General features: G+C 33.9%; 1 protein-coding gene across 1 annotated transcript in view; it reads right to left on the bottom strand.

Annotated features, from left to right (window-relative positions):
• Positions 1 to 18635, bottom strand: part of LOC107687868 (aryl hydrocarbon receptor-like) — a 41481-nt gene that overhangs the window by 19546 nt on the left and 3300 nt on the right. Inside the window, exon 3 of the mRNA XM_016485345.1 lies at positions 86 to 201. Coding sequence (XP_016340831.1) covers positions 86 to 201 — 116 coding nt within the window. The remainder of the gene's footprint in view (positions 1 to 85; positions 202 to 18635) is intronic.

Here is an 18635-nt window from a genome sequence, read left to right as displayed (position 1 = left end):
CCACACACACACACACACACACACACACACACACACACACACACACACACACACACACACACACAAACACGTTTGTCCTTCTGACCTGTAGTAGGAGCTCTCCCTCATGCGGCCAGCCGTCAACCAATCCTGTTGCTTTAATGTTGTCATGGTTACTGTTGTTTGCCGACAAACCATTGGAGCTGTGGTTTTTCAGAGCGACTGTTGAAAGAAAAAGAGAAAGAAAAATGACATTATGTATGTTGTACAACTATAATTAGTAGTTTTTATTAAGTGAAGCATTACTATTACTACTGTATTTGAACAAACCACTTGCAGAGTTGAAAATGTTCAACTTATGCCGCATGCAACGGCAGCGCTGTGATGCATCAGACCCACAATTCAGTTCGGCAATGCATGACGTCACCCATTCAAAGTAAATGAGAAGTGTTAACGTGTGAATGCACTGTTATAGCTCAAGAGACTTTGTCTCAGGATGTTTCTACCAAAATTCATTACGGGAAATTCAAACAGACTCAAATTAGACATTTGCTGACATTCAATACGAGTTCAGAAATTAATCAACGTGGTTAGCATATGGATAGTTCACCCAAAAATGAAAATTCTGTCATTAATTATTCACCCGCATGTTGTTCCAAACCTGTAGGACCTTCATTCATCTTCGGAAAATAAATTAAGATATTTTTGATGAAATCTGAGCGCTTTCTGACCCTGCATAGACAGCAACGCAACTACCACATTCAAGGCCCAGAAAGGTACAGTAGTAAGGACATTGTTAAAATAGTCCATGTGACATCAGTGGTTCAACCGTAATTTTATGAAGCTACGAGAATATTGTGTGCAAAGAAAACAAAAATAACTTTATTCAACAATTTCTTCTCTTCCATGTTGCGTTGCTGTCTATGCAGGGTCAGATATCTCTCGGATTTCATCAAAAATACCTTAATTTGTTTTCCGAAGATGAACGAAGGTCTTACGGGTTTGGAATGAGGGTGAGTAATTAATAACAATTTTCATTTTTGGGTAAACTATCCCTTTAAGTGGTCAAATATTTGTAGTTATATTGAGATCTCTGACTTTATTACATATTTTACAGAAACTAAGCAGAGTTTGAGACATTGTTGAGAAGAAACACCAAAATCAAACCAAACCAAAGAATCAAACCAAAGTCTCCGTTAGTTCAATTGTTATATTCAGTTAAAATACAGTTTAAAATGCAGTTTTCAAACAGGTTTCCCACACACTCTGCCACTGGTCAGTCAGACAGATAGCCCCGCCCCAAACTCATGCCATTGGCTGAGCTACTGTTGCCGTGCCAGGCTGGTCAGAATTTTTAAACAAACAGCAATGTTTTGATAGCACCACAGAAACACAGTGTTTTAAGGATCTCAACCTACAAATAGGTTATTACTTATTAAACTGAGAGGAAAAAAAAGTATTTTAATATCTAAAAATCACTTCAAATGTAATTTAAGGTACTTCATACTTTCTTCTACTTGGTATTCAAAACGCGCTCTAAAAATGAGCTTTTTTCGTCTTGGCCAGTAATGGATTTGCTCTGTGTGGCCCTCTCTCAGGACAAGACAAACTCTGTTGAGCATTAGAGGAGGAACTGACCTACAAACGACAGGGGAAATGGAGAGAGACAGGCCAGGCCAGGCCAGGCGAATGGGGATATGAAAAGCTTTTTCACTGACAGAGAGAAAGAGAGACAGAAAGAGAGTGAGACAGAAAAGAAAAAGAGGAATCACTTTTCACTTGTGAGAACATACGTGGAAAACGCATTTGGGCACGGTGAGAGAAAGGTCGACATATGCAATGTGTCATATTTTATTAGCATCTTGTAGCTGATATTAAAACTGTGAAGTGCTCAGCACAGTTTTGAACATTTGTTTGTTGTCATCATCCAAAATGGTCCACAATAGCTGAACTACTATTTGCGCCAATTATTTCCACAACCATAAACTCACTGAAGCAAATGCCTCTAGATGTCATAAAAACTAGCATTTGATGATTATATGTGGCTCCTTTTATTCTCCTTCAGAAACCTCTGACCCTTTTAATAGTCCTGCTGCGTGACCTATCGTGACCCCTGACCACTGTCGAGACATGATGCAATGAGGGACAAAGAGGTTTGCAATTTTTTGTTTTATAATTTATTTTTATTATTTAGATATTTAATTACAATACATTTCAAATGTAAAATTTTACAATAACAAATGTATTTTAATTTTTTTAAATTGTTTTGTCTATAATTACTATATAATTAAAACAAAAATATAATTAAGATTAAAAAAAATCTATATTATTTAAAAATATTTTTGTTTAAAAATAAAGGGTAAAAATAGTTTACATAATTCGTCTGAACCAGTTAATCCCTTCATAATGAAGTGGTTAGACCACCACGGCTTTAGTCTGTTTCCCATTTACCGTTCAAAAACCTCACAATGTACTCTGTTGCAACATGAAATAAGCGTGACCAATATCAGTGTTTATATACACCACGGGTGTCAAACCCCAACTCATTGGAGTTCAAAGGCTGCGTTGAACAAAACATCGCATTAGGGGGGCCACAACAATTTTTCTAAACATTTATGATTTTTGTTAAACCTCGGTGCCCCCATGGAGAACTCACGCTCTTCTGGAGCAAATAAAATCCAGAATCAACTTTAAAGGGGTAGTTCACCCAAAAATTTAAATTCTGTCATTAATGCGCATAAATGCACATCGCAGAGCTTGTGGAAGACGAGCATTTGTGGTTAAAAGTGTATAAATATAATTTTTTTTAAGAAAATGACCAATCGTTTCGCTAAATAAGACACTTATTCCTCGGCTGGGATGATGTAGAGCCCTTTCAAGCTGCAATGAAACTGCAATTTGGACTAGAGCCCGACCGATATATAGTTTAGCCGATATTATCGGCCGATATGAGCCTGTTGCCGATATATCGGTATCGGCGAATATGCCGCAGATATGCACTTTTTTTTTTTACAGAACATATAACGCAGATTAAATGCTTCTGAATGGTGTAATTACTTAGTTTGTCCAGCAGAGCGCGCTCCATTGTTTGCTACTGGACCCAGGTCAGTGTAGTGTAGAGATGCGCGGATGAGCTCAAACTTCACCCGAGTCCGCTGCTTCAAATTATCCGCCCGTCACCCACCCGCACCTATATTTGATGGTCACATTACAATGATTCTAATTCTTTGTTTTGCATGATGATATGATGAATGGATGGTTCATTTTAACAACAGATTCAGTGACGTTAGAGACTAGAGCTGATCTGTGCTTCACGTCACGCGTCTGTGGCGCATTAAAGCCTGTGTTACGGCCACCGGAGCTGATCGCGGCCACTCAATACCGGTGTTTACCGGGCGAGCCGCGGCCCAGAACTCATGCTTATCACATCGGCCCCCAAAAACCCATATCGGTCGGGCTCTAATTTGGACCCATTGAGCACCATTGAAGTCCACTATATGGAGAATTTTTGTGACTGAAGAAAGAAAGACATGAACATCTTGGATGACATTGGGGTGAGTAAATTATCAGGAAAATTTTATTCTGGAAGTGAACTTCTCCTTTAATTACTCACCCTCATGTCGTTCCAAACCCGTAAGACCTTTGTTCATCATCGGAACACAAATTAAGATATTTTTGATCAAATCCGAGAGCTTTCTGACCCTCCATAGACAGCAAGGGTACTACCACGATCAAGGCATAGAAACATAGCAAGGACATAGTTAAAATAGTCCATGTGACATTAATCGTAATTTTATGAAGCTACGAGAATAATTTTTGTGCGCAAAGAAAACAAAAATAACTTTATTCAACAATTCTTCTCCTCCCCATCCCGTCTGCCGTAGCATGCCACCATTGTGGAGAGTATCACGATGCATGCGCATGCTTTCATCTGCATGTAAACAACGCATGCGCATGCTGCTGCTAACGTTGAACACGCATTGTTTACATGCACAAAAAGTAAAAGAACAAAAGTACAAAAAGTATTCTCGTAGTTTCGTAAAATTATGGTTGAACCACTGATGTCACATGGACTATTTTAATGATGTCCTTGCTACCTTTTTGGGTCTTGAACGTGGTAGTTGCATTGCTGTCTATGGATTCTCGGATTTCATCAAAAATATCTTAATTTGTGTTTCAAGGATGAACGAAGGTCTTATAGGTTTGGAACAACATTAGGGTGAGTAATTAATGACAGAATTTTAATTTTTGGGTGAACTATCCTTTTAACATTTTGCCAAGGCAGCCATTTTGACCTAGGGCAATTGAATGTTCACAAGCAATCTTGTTCACAGGCATAAGCACACTTACCTATATAAAGTAGCTACCTGTCAGTCACGCAAATGTTTTTAGCATAGCATATTTGAGAAGATTAGGCTTTGTTATGAAATAGCAAGCAGCAGTTAGCGCTGAAAATAGGAGGCTAAGAGCATTTCAGTGCCCCTGACAATCCTTCTTATATGCTTCAAAGAGAGACGGGATGTTTAAGGCCCCTTTCCCATGATCTTTAGCTCCTGTCTCATAGAGCTGGAGACAAAGGGTGAAGGGCCACGGCAAAACTGAGACCCAACTCTGCACGCAACTACATATGCATGTATGCCAATGACACTGTGTCACATACATAAACAAATGAGCAACAAAAACATGAAAGAACCCAAAATCAAAATAATAACAATAATAATAAAAAGTGAAGCAAAAATCGTAAATAAAAACAAAGCATAATAATACATAAAATAAATGATAAATAAAAATATTATAATTAAAAATATTTAAAAAGTTTTCTTTTTATACAAAATGTTTAATATATATCCTTAGCATATTTATAAGACCATTACATATTCTTGAAATGGTCTTAAAGGCTTTATTTTCTTAAAGGCATTCTTAATGTTCGCTGTAAGTGCTTGAAATTAATATAGCCGAGTGTCATCATACATCAGGTGACAGATGAGTTAGTGAAATGAGTTAGGTTTCCGGGCTTGTCCGCATGCTCGTGCTGTGGAGTTTTTACTGTGTCTATGTAGCTATGCCGTTGTGGGTCACTGCACATCGCACCCCTGAGCGTGCAGCATCTCTGGGGACGGAGGCTCTGGAAAACCTGCGCTAAATGTTTTGGCTTGATTTCTTGTGGGTTTACAGCTGGAGTCAAAACAGCTGAAGGGGAAATATGAATCAAGTAATTCAAATGTCAGCATTACATTATTAGTAGGAAAACAGAAGAGATACAATTTTAACAAATAAATATTAAAATATTATATTACTAAAAATTTGAACAAATGCTATTTTTAATAAAAAAGAACAAATTTAAATAAGTAAAAAAAATATAGATATAAGTTATTGGATTAGATATAGATACATTAAACATGATTAACAAATAATTATGTGTGTGTGTATAGATAGATAGACAGACAGACAGATAGACAGATCTGAAACGAAAGAAAGAGAAAACGAGAGAACGAGAAAGAGGCTATGTTGGGTATCAAATATTAACACTCCATCCAAAGCGGCACGATACGTGTTGATGACATCACGGCGGCAGATGTGGACGTCTGCGAGCGGCCCGAGGGATTGGGAAGATCAGGCAAAATTCTGCTGAGCCCGGCTGAACACAGCGCTCGAGAGCGACAGCCAGCAAACGATAAAAACATCACAACACACGTCTCTTAGCACACACAGATGAACGACTCGCAACTAAAAGAGTCATACTTGCTCTCTTTTTCACTCCCTCCTCCTTCTATCCGTCTTTCTTGACAACATCTCACTCAACTGTGGCTTAAAGGTTCGCTAAAAGCTTAGCGCTGGCATACAGAGGCCTGCTAAATGCTAAGGTGCGCTAAACTCACTCATACAGACTCTAAAACAAACAAACAAGCAAAGAACATAAAATTGGGGTTGTACAAACATTGCTACCACACGCTATTTCAATCTAAAAATGTTGCTGTTTGGTTTTAGGATCAGTTTACGCAAGGTTTTGTTGTCCAACACAGTTAGCATGCTAGTCACAGTAACACTCAGGTCTGAAGAGAAACTAGATGTCAAAATTAGATGTCAAACCATCAATTATGATAGCATTAGTCTTGCATAATTAATGATTTATTCATGAAGGGTGAGATTGTGTCAGAGGGCGGAGCAAATGATCTCAGTGACAGGAAGTAAGTTTAAAAACAGGAAGAAATAGCTACTGAATCATTAAAGATGGAGATTTAATGGATTCTGATCAGGAGTTATACTGTAAAGCTGCTTTTATGAGCTTGATATTTTTCATTCACAGTTTTAATTCAGTCTGCTTTTTCTTGTTTTTTTTTGCATGATGGCTTGTTAAATATCTGTAGGCTATAAGTGAAAATCTTGGATTAGCTTCACAGTATGCAAATCAGTATGCATTATATATTGAGACACATTTGTATACAGTATACAGAAAAAGCAGAAATGAAAAAATTTGTGAAACTCTAAAACAATCTGTAAAAATAGGGCACAATATACTGTATAATTTGAAGGAATATATATATTTTTTTTACAGGTGTTTTACCAGCATTTTGAATTTTGCACTTCATTGCATTGTGTTTTAGAGTTAACAGAAATATTGTTAATTTTTTTTGTTAATTTGTTTTATTGTTAATTGTATTGTTAATAAAATTAATGGATAATGTTGTGTGTAATGAGCTGCCAGTACTTTTTCTGCTATTTTATGGATTTGTTTTTTTTTTTTTTACAGTAAACCATTCCAATGGCAACTGCAATATAAAATAAAGAATAATTACAAATATAAATTATATCTATCTGTACATTATAATTTGGAATTCAACTGCTATGCTTAGATGTAACAGCTATGTAATTGTATAACAACTATGTAATTGCAATTAAATATTTTAATCAGTTGATAGCCTTCAAAAATAAAAAAGCCTACAAAAAAGTTTTTGCCTAACTAGTCAAGAAGAATTATGCATGAAATAAAATTGCATGAAAAATGTATAAAATATTTTAATCCATTGCTGCTGTAAAAATTAAATAACATAAGAAAACAAAAACAAGCACAACTAAGTAGTATGCATATAATAAAGTGCATGAAAAATCCATTAAATATTTTAATTGGTTAACAGACATAAAATAAAATAAAAATAAAATAGGAATTAAAAGAAATTAGCCTAACTAGAAAAATTATGCATAAAATAAAAATGCATGAAAAATTCATCCCACCATCCATTCAACAGGCGTGGGGGTCTTTAGCTTGCAATATGTAGAGCAGAATCATTTGTGTTTCTGTCTGACAGCTGCACTGCACACTGAACACCAGCGAACAACATCTGTCTCCTTCACTAAACACACACACACACACACACAAATCCAGTGTGTACATGTACACAGCGAGTCCCTCCACTGGATGTGCTCCTAATTGTGTGAGTGTGTGTGTTTACAGTATGTGTGTGTTTCTCCCTAAAGCAGAAATCTCATCCACATTCCGATGTATTGTAGTGTGACAGCGGGGCAGCAATGAGCGGAAACACGTCAAACAGAGGCAGAGGTCTTGACCGGAGCTGCTTATGGATTTTTTTACTGCAGTGTTACACTGATGTAATTACTCTAGAAAAACAGCAACACACTCCTGATTAAAACAAAACAGTTTGTGGGCTGCACTAGGATGTAAAAAGAACATTTATTCAGTTGGTTTTAGGAATGCAAATGCATCCTAAATACCTTCTTACCAAAAAGATTTTGTGAGTTTTTTTGAATGCATAATTATTTGATTAACCTATATTTTAATTTGTTAACAGCTGCAAATAATTCAAAATAATAGCTTAATCGCTTAAAATAATAGCTTATAATAATAATAACTAGAAAAAAATATTAGATTGATATGCATTCACAGATGTTTGCATGTACAATTTTTAAAAAATTGTAACCAATTGATGGTACTAAAATGTAATAATAAATAAAATGAATAAAAACATAAAAAATGAAATCAATAATATATCATTTAGAATAAATTAGCCTACATTTTTATTGAATTCAATCGACATGCTTTAAAATTTTTTTTATATAAATTTGAATAAATTAGCCTATACTATACATCTATATAATTATTATTTTTTATATTTTAGTAATAGGAATATTGTAAAATTAATACAAAATTAAAAATAAAAACAGTAATATATAAATTAGAACAAAACTGACATAAGTGTAGATTTGTATTAAATTGTTGTGCATTCACAAATCTATTTATATCAGATATATAATCACAATTAATTTCTTAAATAAATCTTAATCGACTGACAGCCCTAAAATTATTTAAAAAAAAAAGAAAAAATTAAATAAAATAGAAAAATTAATTAAAGTAGGATTAGAGGTTTGTTAAAACCCTAAAATGTTGAGCGTTATGCCGATTTTTTCAGCTTGTTCTTCCTGACCTTTCACAATAAATAGTTTGGCAGGGTCAAAGAATAAAATAGGTCCAAAAGGTGTCGGTTCCCACTTTGAAACGAGCTGTAAAGATGTGAACCTTTGGTTTTATATGATACATCACAGATGTTAAAGTACTCCAGTAACAAGGTGCAAAAAGAATGTTTTTCATTCCATTAAATCCAACTATTGGGTTCATAACTTGTGTTGAAATCACCATGGTATCCGACCTATAAACAGATCAAAGTTGAAATATCTTCATCGGCCTTGACCGGGGAGCGTTTAGCTCGTCAAACAGAGAGATATTCAATCTGTCTGTCCAAACGAATGGACAATTAAGCTCAGATGTGAATCTTTCCAGACGGGATTTCGGTTAAGTGGCAATTCAGCGAATCTGATCCAGTGAATTTGATTACATCACAGCTCACATCATTCCTGGAAAAGCAGACGAACAAACAAAACCACACACAAATACTCTCAAGAGGAGATCTGTGAATTAGTGAGGTCGTTAGCCTTAAAATCGCTTAAATAACTATGATAAATTGATTTGTTAAGGTTTTGCCTGTCAATCATTGTTTTTTCAAGACATTTAGCACTAAATTGTGCCATTCCAGGGGTTATTTTTGAGATTATTTCACCAAGATGGCTGCCATGATCATTAAAGTTAGTCAACGTAGCATGTAGCTTAGCATTAGTGTAACACATAATTCTCTAGCAAGGAACCAGGCTTCAAATTTAGTACCAAAAGACAAAGTGAACAGAACTATACACAATATATTTCAAACGATCATTATTAAAAACAAACGACGGCTGTCGAGGAGCCAAACGACAAAAAGTACAGTCTAGCGCTTCAATCCAAAGATGTCTATCCTGAAATTTATACGACTGAGCTTAGGTTTAGCTGTCTTTAGTTGTGCCAAAACAGCTAAAATGACCAGCGCATGAGCTCACATTATGATCGTAACACTAAATACCTAATAACATGAAATGAATGTGAGGACAGTCCAGAGTACAGTTACATTTTCTCCGCTGTTTTAAAAAAGCATGAACATGTGGAACGAATTTAAGGAACTGTTTGACCTAAAGGGCTTCTTATTTGCTGGGAAAGATTATATGGACTAGAGAATGGACAATATTACACATTAAATACACAGATGGAAAAAATTAAATGTATTATTAAGAAAAACTGCTGCCAACATGGTAATAGACTTAAAGCAGAATTAAAATAGATATTCATGAAAAAATAAGTAAATATATAATTTTTTTTGTTCATAAAAAAAAATTATTATTGGACTAGGTTTACAAGGAAACATTGTTTTTTCAAGACATTTAGCACTAAATTGTGCCATTCCAGGGGTTATTTTTGAGATTATTTCACCAAGATGGCTGCCATGATCATTAAAGTTAGTCAACGTAGCATGTAGCTTAGCATTAGTGTAACACATAATTCTCTAGCAAGGAACCAGGCTTCAAATTTAGTACCAAAAGACAAAGTGAACAGAACTATACACAATATATTTCAAACGATCATTATTAAAAACAAACGACGGCTGTCGAGGAGCCAAACGACAAAAAGTACAGTCTAGCGCTTCAATCCAAAGATGTCTATCCTGAAATTTATACGACTGAGCTTAGGTTTAGCTGTCTTTAGTTGTGCCAAAACAGCTAAAATGACCAGCGCATGAGCTCACATTATGATCGTAACACTAAATACCTAATAACATGAAATGAATGTGAGGACAGTCCAGAGTACAGTTACATTTTCTCCGCTGTTTTAAAAAAGCATGAACATGTGGAACGAATTTAAGGAACTGTTTGACCTAAAGGGCTTCTTATTTGCTGGGAAAGATTATATGGACTAGAGAATGGACAATATTACACATTAAATACACAGATGGAAAAAATTAAATGTATTATTAAGAAAAACTGCTGCCAACATGGTAATAGACTTAAAGCAGAATTAAAATAGATATTCATGAAGAAATAAGTAAATATATAATTTTTTTTGTTCATAAAAAAAAATTATTATTGGAGTAGGTTTACAAGGAAACACTATTTCAGTTTTCTACTTAGGAATTCATGTTTAATTTGATGTTACTTGACGTTTCTTTAAATTGTGTGTGAAATTTTCTAGCTTTATGAAATCTGAAATGAAAAGTATACAATAAATAATAAATAAATCATCGGTCTAAATAATTAAATTTGTACATTTTTAATACATTTCTTGGAAGATTCTTTATGAAATCTTAAATACAAGTAAATAAATAAATACTTTAACACAAATACTTCAACATCTGTTTATATATTTTAATAATAATAATAAGATGAGTTTTATCTCATCTCTGATCAAATAAAGTAGTGGTGGAGGACCAAATACTTGATTTTAGTACAAATACGTGTGACACAACACAGTGTAAGAGATGTTTTGACATGCTTACACATACAGTGGGTACGGAAAGTAATAAGATGAGTTTTATCTCATCTCTGATCAAATAAAGTAGTGGTGGAGGACCAAATACTTGATTTTAGTACAAATACGTGTGACACAACACAATGTAAGAGATGTTTTGACATGCTTACACATACCACTGTAATGCCACAATCAGAGTACAAACTTGGTAAAGCGTGTGTATCCACCATATAAACACAGCTCCGTTAATGTGAAACAGTTTCTTTTAGCGTGTTACGAAGTATTGCTACAGGTCAAAATGTCCTCATACTAATTCAACACCAGCCGTGCTTGATTAAGAAAAACACATTCATTTTCCTCTAAGCTGATCACAGAGTCCTGCCCACGTTTACTAACTCCACCAGCTCTCTCTTTTCTTTTCTGACGTGAAGCAACCTCACCTCATTCAGCCAAAGGTTCAAGAGTTCACTGCTGCCAGACTGTTTTTGCAGGCCCTCTTTCATTTCTGCCTTGCCCTCCCTGTTCTCTCGCTTTTCAAAGGGATCTCGCCATGAATGTAAGTGGATTAGCTCTGGAGTTGTTCTACCAAAACACTTTCATCTGGCACTACTCGTTTGAGGATCATTGAGTTTATACACGGAAGGTGGGAGAGAGACACAAGGTGTCATGACTGGTAGAAACAGAGAGAGTCAAACAGGTAGATACACAGACAGATGACAGACAGACAGACAGACAGACAGACAGACAGACAGACAGACAGACAGACAGATAGATAGATAGATAGATAGATAGATAGACAGACAGGTAGATATATAAATAGACAGACAGACAGACATGTAGATAGATAGACAGACAGACAGGTAGATAGATAGATAGATAGATAGATAGATAGATAGATAGAAAGAGAAAGAATATCTCCACATCTTGTATTCACACAGTTCATAACTCTGAACTTTGGTCACTGAGGTCAGTAAAGTCTATCAAATCCAATTTAAAAGATAAATGAGCTTCTCATCTTTTAACTCTATAACCTCTTAAAAGCAGGATGTCAATCAGGCTATTTTGAGTCCTAGGAGAGGTTAAACTCCAGCATCTCTGAACAAACCCAGCTTTGTTTGCAGTTCTTTGTGCAGTTCACCTTTTTAGTAGCTTAAGGGCCCCAAAGGGTCAACGCAAGTATGTTGAACAGTAGAGCGTTTCCTGACACACAAACACTAATCCCAGATAAAGACCCACCTAAAAGGGGTCCAGCGCACCACCGCTGTGAAAGGAAACGGCCACACTTTCTTGAAATGAAGAGGGTGGGTCTAATTCGTCTCTCACCGTGGAGGGAAGTCTGGCTATTGTATGAATGGGGCGCCTAGCAACCGGCGACAGGGGGCATACAAAAGGACAATGAGGAAAAAGTGTGCCAATTCAGTGTCAATTCAAAAGAGTTTTGGGCTTGATGGCACGAGACCTTATAAATAACACATTATGACTACAGAGAGTACCCTCATAAAAAAAAAAAAAAAAAATTAAAATTAAATGAAATAAATAAATAAATAAAGATAGATATGAATATGAATAGTTCTGAATAGTAAAAATTCATAAACAAAAATGTATATTATGTTAAATATTATATTAATTATATGATATGATTATTACAATTATATGCCTACATGTGTTTAATTTTAATTCAATTTATGAATTAATCAGAGTATATGTTTATTTTGCTTAATTTTTTTTAAATCAATTGACAACCCTAAGTATTTTTATATGTCCCACATTTCCTAAATCATTAAAATTTTTTATGAATTAATCAGAGTATATGTTTATTTTGCTTAATTTTTTTAAAATCAATTGACAACCCTAAGTATTTTTATATGTCCCACATTTCCTAAATCATTAAAATTGTACATTTCCTAAAAAAATACATCAATAAAAATGAATAATTGTTATATTTGTCCCACATCTCCTAACTAAAAGAATTCAATATCGAATTTTACTTCTTGAAAAATCCGATTGACATGATGACACAGTCAATCTTTGTTATAAAAAAAAAAATAAACCCTGCTGTTTGGAAGTCACTGTTATGTAACTTTCTGGAATTTCTTGTATTTTCAAGGCAGGGAAAAAAAGCATTTGCTTCTACTGCAGAAACTGCGCAAAGTGTGATATAATCTGCTGTAAAAGCAGGGCCAACCAGTCAAGAAGTGATCTTTGCAGCGGACGTTTCGTGGAAAAAGCGATCAGAGACTGGTTTTGGTATGGTGACTGGTGATTAGAGCAGAGATCTTGTAAAGCAGGATGCTAATTGTGCTAATACACTGACTAGACTGGAATAATGTTTACGCTTAGCAGGGATTTCTGCCTTATTTCAAACAGCTCTTTTCATAGTAGCTGATTACTTTACTGAGAAAGAGCGGTTACAATGTTTACTATTTACAGAGAGAAATAATTACATAACATCAGCTATTTACTTACTGAACTCGCAAACAACGTCATTGCAAACTAAACTACACTTCAACAACATTTGTCATTATATATGAATGTATATATATATATTACAGTACCACAAGAACTAAGAGAGCAGACTGCTCCGTGCGGAAATAAATGAACTTTTCCACGACATTCTAATTTATTGAGATGCACCTGTATATATATATATATATATATAAATTATGATATGGTTTAATTTTTTAATTGTCTTGCCATATATATCAGGTTGACATGACAATTTGAATCATATTACAAATAAATTAAATAATAATAATAATAATGATTATTATTATTAGTATTATTATATAAGTTTGTGGCTGAAATGATTTGTTATACCCTATATAACAATAATTATAATAAATAAATATAAATATATGTTTACATTAAATAATACAGACATAAAAACATTAAATAAAACAAAGACATCAAAGACATAAAAATGTTATTTTACTAATAATAAAATAATTGAAATAGTTGTAATAATATTATTCATGTTGCTAACCTTCTACACACTCAAATATCCTAAAAGTTGCCATTTTGAGAATGGGTCCTGTTCACACATGGAAAGGAAAAAAAGTGCCCTTAAATTTACACTAAATGCTGTGAAAGTGTCTATTGAGAGAATATGAACTTGACATATAAAGTAGAATATAAATCACAGAAATGCCTGCTATTGTTCAACTCAAGTCACTGCCACATTCTACTGTATGATGATGATCACATTTTGCTCATGCGGCCCCAATAATGGGCTACTGTGTAAACGAAAATGCCACAAAATTAATAAAAGCACTTATTATAGGATACGTTTTCCCTTGACACGGGTCGTTTGAGTTTACGAACACAATATCCTGATCTCAGATGACGAGAGCAATAGCTAAACGAGAAACGTCTGCAATCAGAACCATATGCGTAAATATGATAATCCCTTTAATACACATACAATCACAGCACTGTTTATGTCTATGTGCATTTTAAGCCAAAAATTAAAACGACACGACATTGTTGCGGCATCAAACTAAACAAACCACAGGCGTCTGATTCTGTGAAAACATCTCATGACACAATGAATCATTCTAATTGGGGCTCGACTAATGAATGCTGGCAAGACATCCATGGCTTTTTATTTGTGTGTTTAATAAATGTCATAACCATAAGATTTCCATAAATCTGCAGAAACCTGCCAAGATGGTGTTCACAATCCACTATCCATCATGGCGTAATTAATGCCTCGCTCCTTCATCTCCTTTGCTTTCATATGAGTCAGACTTCCCATGGTGCCTTGGTGAAGCCCTTCTGAGACAAACCGGAGCGAGGCACTTTTTAGAAACAATTTGGGTCTTTTTATACTCCTCAACGTGGCCAAAATCATACTGACACATTTTTACTATCATACGATATGGAAACATTGGTTTTAATGTGCTTATGTTACAGTTCACTAGTCTGGCATGCTGAATAAATTCACAAATCAACCAAAAACTGGAGAAATATGTAACATCTGAGCTAAATCACACACGAAGCATACTATTAATATATATTTTTTAACAGCATACAGAATTCGTCTGAAATTAAAAATTGGATTATTTAAAAAAATGCTAAGAATTTCGGATGAGGAGAGATGAAATAAACAGAGAGAGAAGGTAAAAAAAAAAACACTTTTCAGTGGCTAAAGTTGATAAAAATGAAGAGCTACTGTGGAGCCATCTGGTTCTTAGTCCTAATTCGTAGGTATCCAGCATGCATAGAAAGATTAAGGATTGCCCTGCGTTAAGCTGACAATGCAAATAATCATTAAAAAATGGGGTAAAAAAATCTTCTAGGCGAAAATCGGAAATCCAAACGTGGCCTCAAAATTAGGCTTTCATGGGCAAAATGTCCAATCATTAAAAAAAATGCTTGCTTGCTTGCTTTATTTATTCATTTATTTATTTATAACCCATTAGTAGGCTAAATTTATTTAAAAACAAAACAAAACAAAAGATCATCATCATGTTCTAATAAAAATGTGACTAAAATGTGACTAAATTAAAAATGATTATTAAAATATATTAATATTTAAATCATGTATTATGCAAAATAAAATATATTAGCTTTATATTATGAAATAATATATTGTATATAAATCCCGCGCTACTCTCCATTGGAAATGAATGACTGAATGACCGGTCTGTCGCTTGTCGGAGATAGTGGAAAGCTGGCTTCAAACGCAGTGGAAACGCCAGTATGATGAGGATAGTTTTCATTTTAAAACAGAAACGCATGAAAGTAAATGTAGCCTTACATCTAAGATAACCCCTTAGGTATCGAAATTTGGTACCGAACGACGAGACGTTTTTCGATACTCGATGGTATCGGAACAATTCGGTCGGTGCCTAAAAAGTATCGAACTCGATACCCAGCCCTAAGTATATATAGTATATATCTATTAATTTTATTATGTGTTATATATATAATTAATAGATATATACTAGATATCTAGATAAAAATATGATTAAAATATGACTAAAAAAATTAAAAATTTAAAATAAATAATTAATTACTTAAATAATAATAACTTAAAATATAAATATTAGCTTTACAATTATAAAACACTATATTTTAAATAATATAGTATACATCTATTTAATTTTTTAATCCATTATTGGGCAACATTCATTGTTTTTTTTTGACAAAAAAACAAAACAAAACCATTGTGTGTTAGAATCTCCCCAGCACAAAACAAAACAAAAAACAAAACAAAACAAAACCTATCTTGTGTTGGAATCTCCCCGACATCAAGCAAAAAACAAAACAAAAAAACATTTTATGTTGTAATCTCCCCGGCATCAAAACAAAATAAAACAAAACAAAACAAAACAAAAAACATTTGTCCTAAGCATTACTATTCCTAATGCATGAGGCCAGTTCACTGCATGAGAAGACAGTAAAAGAAAGAATTAAAGATAAATATAGTGGTCTCCAGAATTTAGCTCTATTTCCCAATTCTTACAAGCATTTTACTGAAAGCTGGAATCTAATATTCACACGCCAAAGAGCATTTGTTCTGTTTACTCATAACAAATTATGTTTTATTTACGCATAACAAATTATGTTATGTTTCTCTGAAGGATAGAAGAGAGAGGGGGAATGTAACTGCTGGTGCCATGACCGGAGTTGAAGAATAATAAATAGAGACAGAAAGAGGGAGGAAAAGACAACACTAAGAAGTGCACTATGAAGAAGGGCAAGTCTAATTAGGGTCTTGTTTTAGTTGCCGTCTCTCAGATAACACAGAAAGCTTCCTGAGGCATTATAAATGCTGCAAACACTGACCTACATTCAGTCGTACGACATCTCTGCCTCCCCAGGGAGGCCTTCAGAAGTTGTTTATGCTGATCCAGAGTCAGTCGCTATACAAAAAGGTGAGATCTGAGATCATTTTCATACTCAGTTCTACACAGGAAATTAAAAAAAAATAAAATAAATAAAAACAATGTATTTTTCATCAAAATGTTATTAATTGCTGAAATCCCTCAGCTAAATCCCTCCCTTCCAACTTTCACATTTCATAATCCAATCAGTTCCTGATAAGAGTGAAAAATTTAAGGGGGTCTGAATACTTTGCGTACCCACTGTATATGCATATGCATTTCTCTTTTAAGAAACCTCCTATATGATGCCGTTTTCAATGTATAATTTAAATAATGTATTAAATAATAAATAAATAATTGGTAAATCTATTATCTGAGAGTATAAAATGTGCTTTCAATTGTTTATGTAACAATATAAGATAAAAAATTATAAAGAATAAAGTTATTTTATAGCAATTATTATTAAATATATAAATACAATTATTTGCAATATATGTTCCAGGCCAGTAAACGTATATTTCAGTTCTAATAAAAATTTGACATGATTGCACACAAAATATCAATCCACTGCATTCACTGGACAAAATATATTTAATTAAATATATTAAATATATTAGCTATTTTATAATTAAATGTATAATTATTATTTTATAATTATAAAATATTATATATTAAATAAATAATCTGTTTATGTCAAGATAACAACTGCTGTTGGATAGCACTAATGCTTTTAATGTTTAAAAGTAAATCGAATAACAATTCATTTTAATGATCCCTGCAGTCACATAAACGATGTTATCATTGATGTTGCAGCGACAATAATTGTACAATCCGTCATTGTTACAAAACGACAACACAAGATGATTCATAAACTCAGCTTCATGCGCATAATTCATCAGTCGTTCACCTGAACAGCCATTTTAAACTCCACTTCCTTAAATAAACTCACCCCTCCATTTTATAAATTCTTTAAGCTCGTTATGTTTAATTATTCATGCCTCAGAGGAGGCCCGTTCCCGCAGTGCAGCGCAGCGCAGCACATCCGTCTCCATTCCCGAGTCACAGAGACAATGACATATTTATCCAATAACACTGCGGTTACAGACGCAAATTTGCTCAGAGTTTGTTATTTGTTGTCTGAAGGGAAAGAAAGAGTAATGCATGCGCTGAAGAATTCGTGGACGTATTGTTATGATGTTTCCTTCAAGCTGGAAGGGAAAGACGAGCAAAAAGAGCTTCGGCCAGAATCTTTGTGTGTATAGAGAAAACGACAGTTAAAGTTCTGACGCCGATGCTTTTCTACACTCAAACCCCAAAAACAAACAAATGAAACTCCTGGAGGAGACGGAGCAGCACAAATGTGTTAAATATGGGAAAAGAAATAAATATTTAAGAAAAAAGACTATTTACTAACAATATGTTTGTCTGTCTGTTTATTTGTTTATATGTTTGTTCATTTATCAGTCTACTCACCTGTCTATCTGTTTATCTTTTTATCTTTCTGTCCATCTGTTGGTTTTTGTGTATCTGTTCATTTATCTATATATCAGTTTGTTTATTTGCTCATTTATGTTACACCCATCTATCTGTTTATTGTTGTCTGTTTATCTGCCCATTTGCTTTTCTGTCTATCTGTTTTTCAATGTATTAATTTGTTTGTTTGTCTATTTGTTTATTTATCTATCTACACCTGTCAGTCTGTTTGTTTGTCTATCTTTCCATCTATCTGTTTGTTTATCTATTTATCTTGTTTTATCGATCTGCTCATTTATCTATATATCAGTGTAATTTATCTATCTATCTGTCCATTCTTTATCTAACTTTCTCTGTTTATCTATCAGTTTGTTTTTCTATCTGTTCATTTATCCAAATATCAATTTGTTTATTTGTTCATTCATCTATCTACCTATCTATCTATCTATCTATCTATCTGTCTGTCTGTCTGTCTGTCTGTCTATCTATAATCTGACTCTATCTATCTATCT

The sequence above is a fragment of the Sinocyclocheilus anshuiensis genome, unplaced genomic scaffold (genome assembly GCF_001515605.1).
Source record: "Sinocyclocheilus anshuiensis isolate Anshui unplaced genomic scaffold, SAMN03320099.WGS_v1.1 scaffold273, whole genome shotgun sequence".
NCBI lineage: Eukaryota > Metazoa > Chordata > Actinopteri > Cypriniformes > Cyprinidae > Sinocyclocheilus > Sinocyclocheilus anshuiensis.
The sequence above is the reverse complement of the archived record's forward strand: the minus strand, read 5'-3'. Positions and strand labels throughout refer to the sequence as shown.